The 15,520-nt window shown below is 36.3% G+C and overlaps 1 protein-coding gene across 1 annotated transcript; it reads right to left on the bottom strand.

Moving 5' to 3' along the window:
- Nucleotides 1-152: 152 nt before the first annotated feature.
- elapor1 (endosome-lysosome associated apoptosis and autophagy regulator 1) lies at nt 153-14,953 on the bottom strand. Its single transcript, XM_066644594.1, has 23 exons — nt 14,468-14,953; nt 14,262-14,377; nt 10,917-11,037; nt 9,766-9,946; nt 9,363-9,510; nt 9,064-9,144; nt 8,354-8,459; nt 8,036-8,185; nt 7,495-7,583; nt 6,826-7,003; nt 6,406-6,534; nt 6,041-6,131; nt 5,736-5,841; nt 5,281-5,418; nt 4,825-5,088; nt 4,263-4,436; nt 3,837-3,987; nt 3,640-3,730; nt 3,427-3,528; nt 2,997-3,123; nt 2,677-2,855; nt 1,456-1,621; nt 153-980 (listed from the first exon to the last, which is right to left on the bottom strand). Exons 1-23 carry the CDS (start codon nt 14,685-14,687, stop codon nt 912-914), a joined length of 3,177 nt encoding a protein of 1,058 aa, XP_066500691.1. The 5' UTR covers nt 14,688-14,953; the 3' UTR covers nt 153-911.
- Nucleotides 14,954-15,520: the final 567 nt, after the last annotated feature.

Raw genomic sequence — 15,520 nt, 5'->3', positions numbered from 1 at the left:
TGTAATGTCATCTGTCACAAAGAAACTTTAATAAACAATGAGAGGAAAATTGGGCTTATAATTAAATATTAATAAAATTGTTTTATAACAGGATTTTGTCATAGCCCTCAAATCAAATCATCAATGCAATACTCTCCCTGAATCAGAAACATAACCAGTACCATTGCTCAACCACCTGGTTTTAGTTTTATTCCAATTAAACACTCCAAACGCAATAACAAATACTTTATATAACAGTTTAAGTTATTTAAAGAAGGAAAACGAAATATCTTTTACACACAAGAAACAATAAATATTTAAAAAGTAAAATAAAATGTCATCCTGCAGTGCTGACACTGAAATGAATACATGGCTGTTCAAAGGCAGTTGGATGAACACTCAGGCACACTGTACACACAGTATATGACTATTTGAATATAATAAAATAATATTGAAATGGAAAAACTAATTAAATCTTGCTGATTCAAACAGAACATAAAGCAATGCCATTCAATGTGTCATGTGAAAATCAGATTTTTAAAAAATTAAAATGTCTGTGGTGTAGATATTGTGGTGGAGATACCAATGGTCTGTTTTCATGGAAATATAAAGGATATAACAAGACCAAGTTAAACACATTGCTTTGGCTGTTTATGTAATACATTTCACCATTTGTCATCAATTCTTAAAATGCCCAGGAAACTGATGACAACTTGATTTCCACTGTTTTCTAGTGCAAGAGATTAATCTCAAATGGAAAATCTAAGCGTACACATCTATGTACCACATGTGCCACATGGACTGTTCTTCTGAAACATATCTATCTTAGACTGGTTTGACTCTTCCCTGTGTCTCAAACACTGGGATGGCATCATGTGATGTTATGTTTCGCCCAATCAGCAGCTCTTGCTGGCACTTGCTGGTTAGAAAGCCTAGTTCATCTCCATCTCCATGCCAGCAGATGACTTCAGAGGAACAGAGTCAAAGCCATCCGATGTTCTCTGCAAAAGAGACAAAATGGCTTTTACGTTTATAACAGTGAAGCAATATTTTAAACAAATATTATTATTTAACTTTAATTTCATTATCCAAGAACATACTTTTATTTTCAACTATGGCCAAACAAGCAGCAGAAGCTACTTAAGCTGATAACACTACTGCACCTTCATATTTACCAGTTAGAAATAATAACCATAAGTCTTCACATCATAAAATCAAAACGTTTTCTAGCATCCCTGTGTGATTCTAGTAGTATGTTAAGGTTAAGATAATGGTGATTCACATCAGAATTTGCCCTTCTTGACAAAATATGAAGACCTGAACACATTCTGTGTGTGTTTATAAGATTGTAACAAAAAAATACACATATTAATTTACATCTGGTGCACCAGCTACCATGGTTTTGCATTTATAATGACTTTCAAATTTCTCTTCAGAATCAAAATATTCTGTATCTGGCCATGTATCTCTGCTCACCTCTCTGGAAAAAGACTTAATCTTGGTGAAGAAGGATTTCTTAGTGAGGTAGATGAGATCATCTTCTGCATCCTCCCCCTCCATAATAGCACAGCTGTCAGCAGCTGGCAGGTCACACTCTTTTTCCCCACCATTCATCATCAGCTTTGAGTACTTATACTCCAGCCTGGAGAAAGGATTTGTAAAATTACAAACTACATTATTCCAACATCATCACACAAATAAGTCACACTGGGCCAGGTTCCCAGCCAAAGATCTAGCCCAGTGTTGCACTAAATTAAAATAATACTCGTGATTCCCCTTTGATTTTTTTTTTTTTTTGGTCTTGGCTTAAGTGTTTTGTATCGGATAAATATAAGCAGAAGCAGATACTATTCAGCAAATTAAGTGAGTGCTGGATCAAATTTTAGACACAAAATCAGACCCAGACTGATAAAAAATCTATTCTAAATTAGAGCAAACTTATTTTGTCCGCTCTGTAGTTTGTTCTAGCAGCACGGGGTAGTGTCGCAATCACACAGCTCAAGGATCCTGGGGACTGTCTGTGAGAAGTTTGGTGCGTTCTCCCCATGTCCACATGGGTTTCCTCTGTGTGCTCTGGTTTCCTCCCACAGTCCAAAAACACACATTGGTAGGAGGATTGGCGACTCTAAAGCCTCCATAGGAGTGAGTGAATATGTGAGTGTGTGTTGCCCTGTAAAAGACTGGCACCCTCTCTTGGGTGTGTTCCTGCCTTGCGCCCAGTGATTCTGGGTAGGCTCCGGACTCACTGCTATTCTGAACAGTACAAGCGGTTATAGACAATGAATGAATGATGAATGTATTTTGTTTCGTGGGGTAGACTTTCATGTTATAATTTTCTTAGTATTGGTAACTTTTAATGGATTTAAAGTGTTATCTTATTTTCAAAGAAAAAATATTGCTGTATTAATCTGTATTCTGTATAATATTGTATAATTTACTTTCCTGCACTAATACGGTATTAAAATGGAGCAGTGACACATTCACAGTTGAACAGTTTACTGTCTCTCTCACTGACAAAATGAAGCAATGGGGGACATGTTAAATCACATAGTCAGAATGGAGAAGTTAACCATCTACTATACACATGACAAACAACTGCTGGTGCCAGACTACAATATTCCAAATGTAGCTGCTGGTTTTAACTCAAACAAGGATGGAGAAACTAGGATGGGGTCTAATATGGATGCAGACACTCACTTGCGTGTTCGTTTCCAGAAATAGCAACTAATAGTGATAAGCAGAATGGCTGCTACTGTTCCAATGGACACACCAAATTTCAGCCAGAAGTCCATAGTAACACAAGCACTGACTCGAGGAGCTGGCAGAGAAACTCCACCCGTACATCGTAGAGGTTGCTGCCACACATAGGTAGTCCTCTGGACACACAAATACAGACCATGCACATATATCTCTTATATAGTATTCATAAATTTTATAAGAATATGTAATTAAAAAATAATAAACAGATTTAATATGGCACTGCTATATATAGTGCATATTTTGGAGGAAAGACTTACCTGAATTCCCTCAATACACGCACTCACGATTTCTTTATAGTTCCTCTCAGAACAAAGAGGACATGCATGCTGTGAGCGCCACAGAAAGTGAAAAGAGCATCCATCACATGTGCCTTCTGAGCATTTGCTGCAAAGAGAAGAACAACAGAAATAATTACTAATATTTCTAAAGGGTGCTGTAATTCCAATACTGACAGTAAAGTAAATATTTATGAACATATCATGAACTGCATTTCCTAACTTTTCCAGAAGGTGTCATCCTACACACTACAACATCTGTATTCAACAGATCATTTAACATAGATTTATTTCTACACATTTACAACTGCAAGTACTGTTTTATCACTACTATTGCACCTTTATAAGCTGTAATTATATCAACTCACAAATTCATTATAACTTACATTTGTAACATAACACTACACTATACCTTGGTACGGAGACTTGGTTCATGGTTGTCTCTTTGGGATCACACCTGAGTCTGATGGAAGCTGATCTTCCATTTTTACATGCCTGTGTTGTTTCCTTTGCTCTGATGATATGAAAGATGGATAACAACTTTTCAAAAAGCAACATGACACAGGTTGGGTACAGTTCATTAAGCCTGGTTAGAATGCCATTCTGACAATGTTTCAGATCTTACCTATAGTAGAAAATAACATCAGGCAAGTCAGATTCTGCAGGGAAAGTATTCTCAGATGAGATGTGATCCAGTGTAGAGTCTGTGGTTACACCTATGATAAAAATTAAAATATAGTTTTGGATGTTATTATCTAATATTGTTCAGTCTTAAACAATTATAGTTTTACCTAAATGATCAATTTAACTGATTTAACTCACCAATCAGTGAACTTCCAATTATAAAGGGTTGTGAGGACACCACGCTTTCACTTCTGACCTCTGAGGGTACTATGATGGACTGGCAGACATAACCGTTCACTTCCTTCCTGCTGTCTGTCACATTGTCAACACAGGAGGCTAAAGCATGACCCTAGAAAAACACACACACAGGTGCAGAGAGTAGCCTAATTATATTATTTGTCCCACCTTGGCCACCCCAGTCTAACTGTTCTGAATTCATCTGTGTTAAAAATACTTTGAAAAATGAAATAGGTCAATAATACAACAGAGATACAAAGCTTTCTTCTGACAGTGACAATATATATATATATATATATATATATATATATATATATATATATATATATATATATATATATATATATATATATATACCCACATATATAATGACAATATCCCTATTACCTCTTTCCCACACAGGCCCACACTGAACAAATGGATGTAGCGGAGGCCTTTACTGGTGAAGCGAGGGCTGCTCTGGAAGTGAGTGACATTGGCAAGAGGAGAAAAATCATACTGCAGGGTCTCTCCTTTATACGCCACAGCCAGAGTGCAGTCACTCACACAAGCGGAGTGGGCCTAAAAACAGGGTGCAGAATAATGTTTACATTTCAATGTATTCCTGTAATAGCAAAGGTCCATATTTGAATTCAAATGTTGATTCCTTACACTCATAACTATGTAGCATTTATTTCTTTAGTAGAAGTCACAGAAGTATGTAGTTTTAAACCTGAATGGTAATTTAATGACTGCTATGAGACGCAAGATTAAAACAGTATTAAAATCACTGGCTACATGTTATACAATATGCCTTGTAAGTATTATGTCACAATTTGGTATCTGTTAAGATGCCATCTTTAACACCAAATTTTAAATGATGATAGCAACTATACAGAATTGTGCATCCAAACATGGACATTAAGAGTTTAAAGGGGTTTAGCTTAGTTAAGTCCTGAGCCATGCTTACTTTATTGCTGCTAGTATTGGGTCCACATGAAACGCAGGCCTCCTCTCCCAGAGGCTGCTCAGGCTTAATGAAACTGTTTGGTGGACAGCTCTTGCATTTGCCTGTGCCCTTTATCATGTAGTGTCCAAAAGGGCAGGGCACACAAGCTGAGTCTTCATGGGAAGTGTCCAGGGCACACTGTCGACACTCAGAGGCAACCCCACCAATCACATTAGTGATGTGAATAGAGTAGATTTTAGCAAAGTCTGAGCTGTACTGCCTTTCCTATAATGAAAACAGACAAATGTACATTATGAAGCACAGGGATTAGTTGTTATAGTACCAGTTGGTTAAACTATTTACAATTGCCTTTAGCAGGCATTTTCTTGGCCTTTTCAGTTTTAAAGTGACTTTCTGTTAGTGTCAGTTTTAATTATTAACACACAAAAAACAGTAAGCTACAGAAAGCTTACTCACTGTGTTATAGGCATCGGTGCGCTGAAATCCCCATGTAAAACTGACAGTGAAGTTACTTTTAATAAGGTAAGAGTAGGACTGTTTGCCATTTGTGCCACTCCAGTTCTCCACTACTGCATTGTTCCTCTCATTCAAGCCCTGAAACCAAAGTAAACACTTAAAGGCCTTGTGTCCAAACACTTCTCTTTCTCAGCAAGAATAAGATCTGCATAGATGATGAACGTCTAGTTGGGTAAGTACTTACCATATGAAATATTTTATAATGAATATGATTAGAATTCAATCATTCATTATTTTTTTTTTGTAACCACATCAACCTGTTGAAGTCCTGTTAGGTTGCGGTGGGTCCGGATCCACTGCGTGCAAAGCAAGAACACACCCTCGACGAGGTACTTGTCCATCACAGGGCACCACCCACTCACACAAATACTAAAGTTAAAATTTCAAGAACTCACCGTCATGAAGTAAAGTCTGCAGTCAGCTGTGCACTGGGTTTCAAAGACAAATGTGATTCTAGAGAATTCTGCCCTCTCACTATCTTTAACCACAGAGTACGGCAAGCTGTGAAAGTTGAAAAGATAAAGAAAGTTAAAATGTCTGAGTTCATGCCACTTTTGAGTTACATTCAAAAGAAATTAACTAGATACTACTTAAAAAAAATTAATAACACAGTCTGTGAAAGATAAATGTTGTTAATGAATGTTAGTTTTATTATTAGTAGGTGACAGATCTGGTTGTTTATTTCTGCTTGTTTTTTTACCTATAACCTGGAACAGTTAGTGTCAGCATCATGTAGTCTGAATCTAGATCTGCTGGTGTTGTGTAAATGTACTCTCCTGCTACCTCCCATCCTGGAATAACAAAAACATTTCAATATTCAATACTTAAAAAAGACTTAGTTACAGCTAAATTACATAGGCATGGAGGAATAGGATAAGCTTCAATACATGAAAAGTGTACAAAAAAAACATGGCATTACATCTGGGATTTTTCATTGTGCAAATTCTACTTATTTGCTTAGAGTTACTGCCTGCTACTACAAGGTCTTGCTGAAAAGCATTTACTCCAAAGAATTTAGAGAGAGCTACTATCAGGTCCAGATGAGCACCATAAGGTCATGTTTACCTGTGCTTCTCTGAGTGTCACTATACTCTCGGCTGTAGACAGAACTCTTCATGTTGCTAGGCATCCTGTTCCACCACTTATACTCGAACCCCACCACTGGCTCTGTACCGACAGGACATTCTGAACACACTGCAAAAAAAAAAAAAGATGCATGTTAACGTGTAGCATATCTGTGCAATCAGCACAGTTTCAAATAAATTCAGGGTAGAATGACCAAGATGAATTTGAATGTACACATCTGCTGTCCTTAGTGTCACCATCCTGCAAAAATGAATGATTTCACATACACTGCAAAAACCCCCACATTGTTGAAATATACAATGCATAGTGCAGAAAATAAATTATATTTACAATACAAAATAATTCATGTTTGCATTATTTCAGGTTTGTTGGGTCGTGGACTGTGTGCGTATTTTTTACTTGTTCCGTTGGAGTAAAATCCCTGAGGACAGGGTTGGCAGACAGAGGAGTTGTTGGGGAAGAAGCCAGGGTTGCAGGGTGGGCATGTTTGCATCTCTCCAGAGGCTGGAAGCGTCACTGCTCCTTCTGCATTCTCACTGCAGATTTTTGGCTCAATCCACTTATACATCATCTGCGTCTACAAAGAGAAACACAGAGATCTAAATATTTGAACTAATGAGACATCCAATAACTGCAGCAAGAATGTAGTAAAAATAAGGCCCTCAAGTTTTTTATATCGCAATCGCAATTTGCAAGAGTTCAATTCAAAAGAACTGCAATATTTATATTAGTCTACACCATAAACAATTCTGTCTTAACAATATATGCATTTTAAAAATAAATTAAAAAACAATGCTCCTAAATTCAATCTCTTTAGCAGTATAGATTTTATATTTTTATTCAGCACTTGTAAAATGTGACTAGAATGCATAGCAAAGCTTGTTATCTATGTAGGTGTTTTTTGATCAGTCATGAGAAGCCTTATGTGGAGTCAGTGTTAAACCAAGTAAACCAAAATTATTTAGTTTCCTGTCACTGTTTACACATGCAGTTTGCTTTCTGATGGCATGGCAGAAAGCAGCTGTTTGGTTAGCAGCCATAGGCACCAGTTTCTTTTCGTTTTTGTACCTGGCCTGTGGAGTCACATGGTGTATGAGTGTAGAAGTAATCGTTGGTAGTGCATGGTGGCCTCTGTTGACACTTTCCTGATCCGATCCCTGGAGCACCACGGACACAGAGGAAAGAGCCAGAGGCATTAGGGAAAAAAAGAAACCCACAGACATTAAGATCCAGTGATAGCACACAGTACTCCACTGGGCAAATTTGCTAAGTACACTGGGCTTAGTGCATGTAAGTGTGTGACCAATTTCCATATATAATACACATTCAAGATTACTTGCAAATGTCTTATCTATGCAGATATAACTGTCAGGGGAGTTGTAATAACTCCTGTTCTCTGTGACACTGACCAGACAACCAAAGTCTATGCTCTTGTCATGAATTTCCAGAATACTTTCTGTACAATAAAAAAACATAAATATTTACATTTAAATGCAAGTTTATGTAGAGATTTCATTCCAAGTAATTTGAACTTAACTTGGGTTCATTGTAAGTACGTTTTAATAAACTATGCATGATTATAGCAGTACTGTGTTTAAAAAAAACATACCTGAATATTTCTCTTTCTCACACTCCTGACAAGCAGTGGCTCCTTTGTTGGAGTAGGTATCAGCAGGGCATGGAGCACATCGGGCAGCCCCAGGTTCAGCACTATAGAAGCCAGGCTTACAGTGAAAACATTCAGATGTGTATGCAACCCCTGTGAAGAGCGATTTGTTGTGTGATTTTTGGGTTTCAGAACACTTATTTTGGACAATCAAAGTCAGTGAAATTCTAGTTACATTTCATGATTGATCACAGGATGAAAACAGTGTAATCTGATGAGATTTGTTTTTCCTCATAATGAAGCTGATGAAAGAATACAAACCCGAGATAGCAATGTTCTTCACCAGCACTGGCTTGACTGCATTGCCTGAAAGAGAGAACCCAGTGGTTCTCCAGTATAAAACATTATTCCCACTATTCAGCGGCACCTGGTCAGAGAACACAGGCCACAATTTGTATTAAAGCATAGTATGAAATAGTCCAAATTTTACATAGTGATTCAAAGTTTATTTTTCCTTAAAGACTAACAATAACCTTTGTGTGGTTCTTTAAAACAAAAATAAACAAATTTGATGATTATATTTCAATTACACTTACATTTCTTAATCTCTTAAATTCAACTGACAGTTAATGTATTCTCAAGTAGCCCTTGCTGCTTTCCAGGCTGCCATTGTATGTAAGAATATGTTCTTAAGTACTGATCTTTTGGTTTTCCTTACTTCTTCCAGCTCAGTAAGTCTTTATATATAACCACAGTCTTAATCACTTCAACATGAACAGACATGCAAAATTGTTGTAAGGTTTAATAGATGATCACATAATTGTATTTAGGGTCTATTACATCACATCTACAAGACAGTTAAAATAGTACAATTTCTAATTACAGATTTATGGGACACAAGATAATGGTATACATTTGAAAATAATGTTTACATATTATTTCAAACTGTCCTTTACAGGCCCCTTAAACCATGTTGCAGCTTCATATGTCCTCTACATACATAAAAGACGAACACACAAAGAAAAACTTACGTAGTGGGTGTCCCAATCACTTTCTGAGCTCTTCATCCAGCGGCTCTGGGAGTCAGTAGACTGGCACTGGTCATTTTGAACCTAATGAAATGAAGGAGTAGAGTGAACGGTTAAAAAGTAGAGTGAACGGTTTTTGTATTTGAGCCAAATTTGCCTGGTACCTTATTTTGTACTCATCGATTTATACAAAGGAAACTTAGTGTTTTTTCATCCTTGGAAGAAAGTTAAAAAAGCTGTATATGACAGCTTTACATTATATCCTACATTAACCTGAGCTGACAAGATATTATAATACTTACATAGAATTCAAAGAAAATGTTGGAATCAGGATAGAAGTACTGGAAGGAAACTGAGCCAGGCTTCTTTAGACTCACAGCATACGACAGTGTGGAGCTGCATTCATCTGTATTAGAGGCTATATAGTCACCCTTAGGGATCCATGTTGAACTGTTCAAGGACATAAACATTTAACATGCACATCACACAGTATAAAACAAGTTCTGCAAGTTACAGTTAGTAATGGGAATATTAAAATGTTGCAAATAATAATGAATATATATGAATAATACAAACTCAACAAAGACAGAGATGAGAACTCAAGAGAATACTAAACTAAATATCAGTGTACATCCTTTAATTCCATTTTGGAAAAAAGCATAAGTCTTTCATTCCCATTTCATCCAGTGTTTCACAGTTACATACTTGGTGCAGTTTGTGTAGGTGTTTCCTATATCCATGTTAATGCCATGGCTGATGAACCCAGTAGGCAGCGTGTCCCACTCATCAAAGGCCACACCTGTGCCCAGGGAATACGTCCCAGCTGCACACTTCTGACACTCTTGAGTCTTCATATCCAAGTATTCTCCCTGATTACAGGAAAATGCTGTCAAGAAAAGCAGGAACAGTAGTCAGTGTAATGTTCATTAAGGATACATGTAAATAAAATAATGAAACAAACAAGTGTTACAAACAAACAAGAAAAAAGTAACTTTTTCCTCGTAAGTCAAACAAATTACACTCAAAATCAGGTTATTAGGAAATGATGTCCTTGTTTTACATTTTTCCATTACTGTAATATGAGGTTGGAGTCGTTTTATTAATTAATGTACTTAAATAAATGTTTGTAATATTTCCATTTTTACATGAGTATTAATTAGTTATAAAACAAAATATATAATTTCCCAAAGACACTAGCATTCACAATCATATGTTTATGTTGGAACATACAGAATCTGTACATTTTATTTACTGCATGTACATGAAAGAAGACAAAAACTGTGTTATTAAGAAATGTATTGGATGTTACAAAATAGCAAACATTCTAATTTCTATCTGTTGCTATAACAATCTACAGTACCTTAAGAGGGTGTGTAATGTTTGTTTATTTGAGCTCGGGGTGTGTCTGTTGTCTTAGTATTTAGGAGCTGCTAAGCTATAAACAGGACATTTAATCAGCTAACATGGCCCTTTATGCTTGGGTCTTTCAAATCGGTTCACTGTGAACAAAAATAAACTTTTAATAAGCTTTTTTATTATATCAATTAAGAGCTAAAATATTACGACTCTGAAGAACATTTTGATCTTACTTTTAACATGCAAATGACCTTGTGCAACTGATTTGTATTCATTCATTCACTAACTCACTCACGCATGTTAAAGAATTGCTCAAAAAGAGTATGCTACTCAAAGCTTAGCATCAAAGAAATGCGTCCCTATTCCTTTTACTTATGCTGATTCTTTATGACTTCCACTTTTGTCCCTACACTTCCTTATAGTTCAGTAATATTTACTCACCTTACCATAGTATAAGTCATTTTAATATGTGTTAGTACGTATACACTCTTTTTACTTACTACACTGGGTTCCTTTAACGGGGTCAGGTAGGCCTGTGCAGGTATCAGGCTTGTTGGGTATTGCCACTCTCCATCGTGACCCCAGTACGTCACAGTCTGTGTACTCAAAGTGGTAATCTGACTAAGAAAACATACACACACATAAAGTCAGTTCATGAGACAATAGTAATGTGGTTAAATACTATACATGCACAGGTAGACATCAAGTATGCAACATTAATTTATCAGCTAGAACATACGCGGTACTTTGTCGTCAAGTTTAAACTGACTTCTGTTTCATTCCCCGAGTCAGATATAAATTTTAATCTTGTATCAGGCTAAAATAAACAATGATTCCATTCAACACTGAAACTATCAGCTGACTACAGAGAGTTAAAGTCACATTCATTCAGGTAAGAATATTAGTTTCCAAAATGTTGTCATAATTTTAAACGACATTCCATCACAAACTTATTTGTTGCTAAATGGCAGTCATTGGTGCCCATTTTCCAGCCGGCTAAACCCAGTGACATTAATACATCATTAAACATTTAATGTTTGCATGAATAAAGCCAATCCCCTTTTAAAATACAGGATCAATATTTACATAGTCATCTGCCACACCCACTGACAATCACCTCCATCTAGGATGTCTTTACATTCCTAGTGCCAGAAAGGTGCTTTTACTTTAGCAGGAATTATTTACTTGCCATGATGAGAAGGGAAAGGCAGATATGGCAAACTCTTGAACAAATAAACTGTTCTGTACCTCTTACAGAGCAATATTTGCACACAGTGACAGACTGACAAACATCATTATCCTAAAAATCTAAAGACTACCCCCATTTAAATAGTGTTCTTCATTGTTTTTGTCTTGTTGCCCACTCCTCAGGACATTTGCCCAAAGCTTAGTGTGACAACAAGTTAACTACAGAACTACCATCTGTCAAAACCTTACCGAATGCCTCCTATGGCCTCCCACTAGAAGTAAGTTAAATACACCCAAACCCACCCCCATGGGGCAGAAGTAGATTAATAGTTAACAAAATAAAAAGACCCAGGAAAAAAAACGTCGAACTCACAAACCATTTTCCATTAGTGCAGCTACATTAGTTGTGGGCATGATGAGATCAGACAGATAAGTAGGAAAGAAATTAAATATTTAGCTGTATCTAGCTGATAAAAGCAGCTCTCCCACTCATGATAATCCTGACATCCATATGAACATCATGAATTCAAGGGCACAGGCTAGAGTGACCTCTGTTTCTATGGTATCTCTTGGGGCTTGCAGCAATAGCTTTAGCTCTTATCCATTTGGAAACCTAGGCTGTCCATACAGCCTTTTATCTCAGGTCAAAAACAAGGCTTTCTGGCCTTCAAAGAATTATTGGATGAATAATATTTCACTTTAGCTTAATTGGACTCTGGAGGTGAGATAATACCTTCTATGTGGAGGACCTGAGGCATCCTAATCATTGAAACAAGGGGTTAATGGGGGATACAAACACTCACATATGGACTACATTTTGTTATTGTCAACTACAAAGTACACCTGTGTGGTATTTAAACTGATAAAATGACCAATGAGTGCAGAAACAGGAAGCTTTAATGTTCTGGCTGATTGTTGTACATTAGCCAAAGTGCACACACAAAAAAACATGTGGTAAACCCAATTAAGCTGTGCTTGGATTCACAGAAAATTCAAGTAAATGTCTCTTGATTTCAGGTGTTTATATTCAACTGCACATCCTTAGGTGTGTGTTTATGATACATGAGGATATCCACAGGGTTCCAGGTGAAGAAAACAATTAAGTTTTATTTCCCCTGAGAGCCCTAAGTCCAGATGTCACTTTCACACAGGTATCAGAGGAGACCGGTACTCTTATCTGCCTCTGATAAGACACTTAGGCCTTAACTTCTCAACAGTTTGAATAGCTTAACTCAACAATGCATGCATAAGGTACTATGTCCTGGGGGATATTCCACAAAGTAGGATTTCTTTGTTAGCCAGATAAGCCTAAAGTTGAGGATTTTTAAGAAGTTGTTCAATAAGAATATCTTATTATCTTCCTATCAGAAAGGCTTGACTTTGAGCTTAAGGTCTCGGACATCACAAGAGTAGGTTTAAAAGAAGCTATTTTGCAACAGTATTTATACACTACGTCAAACTCTTTTATTGTAAAACAATGACGAATATCATTTTTCTCTGTCATCCGTCTTTTAAAGAAATTTCACCTCATTTGAACCTTATACACATTCCGTTTTTTCCTTTTGCATCCTTTGTGGAATCATATGACTGGGCACTGAGTAAACACCATAGGTGAAATGACTCCACTTTGAAAAGTAAATACTCATACTTTCACCGTGTTCTTTCCAAAAGTCACTTTATACACACCATATCTATATATACACCTCTCCACCTGGGGGCTAATTAGTAGTTATTAGCCAACACCTGGTTGGCTCATCAATGCTTCTTCGATTTGAAATTTAAATAGGATTTGCCATTTTTAAATAAAAAAAAAAAAAAACAACAACAACAACAACACCTAAATTTATATATATTTGCTTTATTGCTGATTGTTATGTTAAATGTTTTAGGCATGCCTTTAATATATCTTTTAATGAGTCTTCTAGCATATTAAGAGTTTTTTTGGTTTTTTTTTTTTTTTTTTTTTTTTGCTATGTGAAAACATCCCCACATCCCCTAACAGAGAAATAGGCCTTACTTAAAAAAGGTTGTTAGCTAATGCAAAGGCATGGTCTTTATAAATTTCTTAAGTTTGACAAAGCAATACACTCCTAATTTAAATACAATTTTCATAAAAGCAAAGAGTAGTGTAGAGGCACTGTTTCTCTTCTCTGTATGTTGGCCACTTTGTTTGAGGCAACAGATGAGGCAGGGTCAGATTTTCTAAACCCTTCTTTTCTGTCAATATGAATGAGTTCTGCTCCAACAGCGAGCTATGAATCAATAATGTATGTAATTATGAAACAAAAAAGCATCTCGTTGAATATACAGCACATGTCCAGTTGTTAGTGAAAGACAGTGAAACCAGAAACCAGGACTGGACTGGAATTTAAATAAATACATGAACATATGCCACCGGTAGCCTACCTGGGTTCTCCACTGAAAAAACATCACCAAACAACACTTTTTAAAAAATTATACATATATATATATATACATATATATATATATATATATATATATATATATATATATATATATATATATATATATATATATATATATATATATATATATATATATATATATATAATTAATATATAATTTTTTTTTTCACTTTATTGCTCCAGATTAAAGACAGATATTAGCATTATTAGACGTTATCTTAACTCTCTTACCTCTTTGCAGCTGGGCAGCTCTCTGGACTCCAACGGACCTGCTAACAGCGCCAACAGCACCAACACACTGAGCGCAGACAAACTCCCGCCTGAAGATGAACTTTCCAGTAACATGGCTGTGAAAGCAGTTGAACAGTTTGTAAACTCTGAATTAACTCTGTGCGAGGGAGAAGCGTGCGCTAAAAGTCTGACAGCTGCTCTCTCACCTTCGAGCTTTATTCGCGCTTGAATCACTACTGAGTCGTTTGCCAACGAACCAATTCTTCGAATCGTCCCTTTATGTGAACTTAGGAAGGCGACTCTCATTAAAGCGGTGCCGTTTTGTTGTACACCAAGAAGTCTCCCACAACTTTCTTGCTGTGTTTGTTTCTTTGATTGTGCTCTTCGACTAAAAAAAATAGCTAGACTCCTGGAGTTTGTGTTCATCAGTAACTAGATGTTACCCAGGGGATTTGCTGAAAATTGAATTAGAAGCAACAACAAAAATGAACTAAACTAATTACGCTACAGGTTGAGAAGCCGTAAAGGAACTAATCGACTCTTATGTGAGATCTCAGCCGATTGATTTGATTCACTGAATAGAGTCAGAATGCCCGTCACCGGCCCGGAGCGCAAGATCCGCTCATTATGAAAATTGTCGGCATTGGTATAGTGTTCTGAAGCTAAATGCTCAAAACATGAGCAGCCAAGATATTAAAAGGTTACAAAAATGCTGTTCAGACCCGTGAAGCATGACAATGATGCTGAAACTGTAAATATAAAGCTAAAAATAATGACTGTAAATGTGTGTCAACCCTGTTGACTCTTAGATTTTTGTCTTGTATTTCAATCAAGATATGTCGCCTAAAAGCATGTCGCATAAAGATATGTGAACGTGTATTCTGGAGATATTCCAGGAAATACACATTATATATTTTGGAGATTAAAAATCTCGATAATCTTGTTTTGAAAAAACAACCAGTGGTGATGTTTACCATAAGAAACAGCGTGGAAGTGAGTTTTAAATATTCTGTCTTAGCATGTAGATATTCTTATTTTTCTGTGTGATTGCAATAGCTTATTGCGAAGTATCTGGTCAGGAATATGGGAGGTCAAATTTTCCAAAACAGTCAAGCAACACATCAAACTAGCATAAACAGAACAAATAAATGAAATGGAATCATAAATAAATAAATGTTTTATTTATGTAGTTATACCGCGACCCTGAAATGGATTAAACAGCAAAGATGATGATGATTTATGTAGTTATGCCTTTCTAC

The sequence above is a fragment of the Hoplias malabaricus genome, chromosome 14, assembly GCF_029633855.1.
Source record: "Hoplias malabaricus isolate fHopMal1 chromosome 14, fHopMal1.hap1, whole genome shotgun sequence".
Lineage (NCBI taxonomy): Eukaryota > Metazoa > Chordata > Actinopteri > Characiformes > Erythrinidae > Hoplias > Hoplias malabaricus.
The sequence above is the reverse complement of the archived record's forward strand: the minus strand, read 5'-3'. Positions and strand labels throughout refer to the sequence as shown.

Coding starts and splice junctions, on each gene's coding strand:
- elapor1 (XM_066644594.1), bottom strand. CDS start 14,687: ATGAACACAAACTCCAGGAGTCTAGCTATTTTTTTTAGTCGAAGAGCA. Junction 5,089..5,280: donor GCACCGATGCCTATAACACA/GTGAGTAAGCTT, acceptor TTTTCATTATAG/GAAAGGCAGTACAGCTCAGA. Junction 3,124..3,426: donor AACCAAGTCTCCGTACCAAG/GTATAGTGTAGT, acceptor TTCTCTTTGCAG/CAAATGCTCAGAAGGCACAT.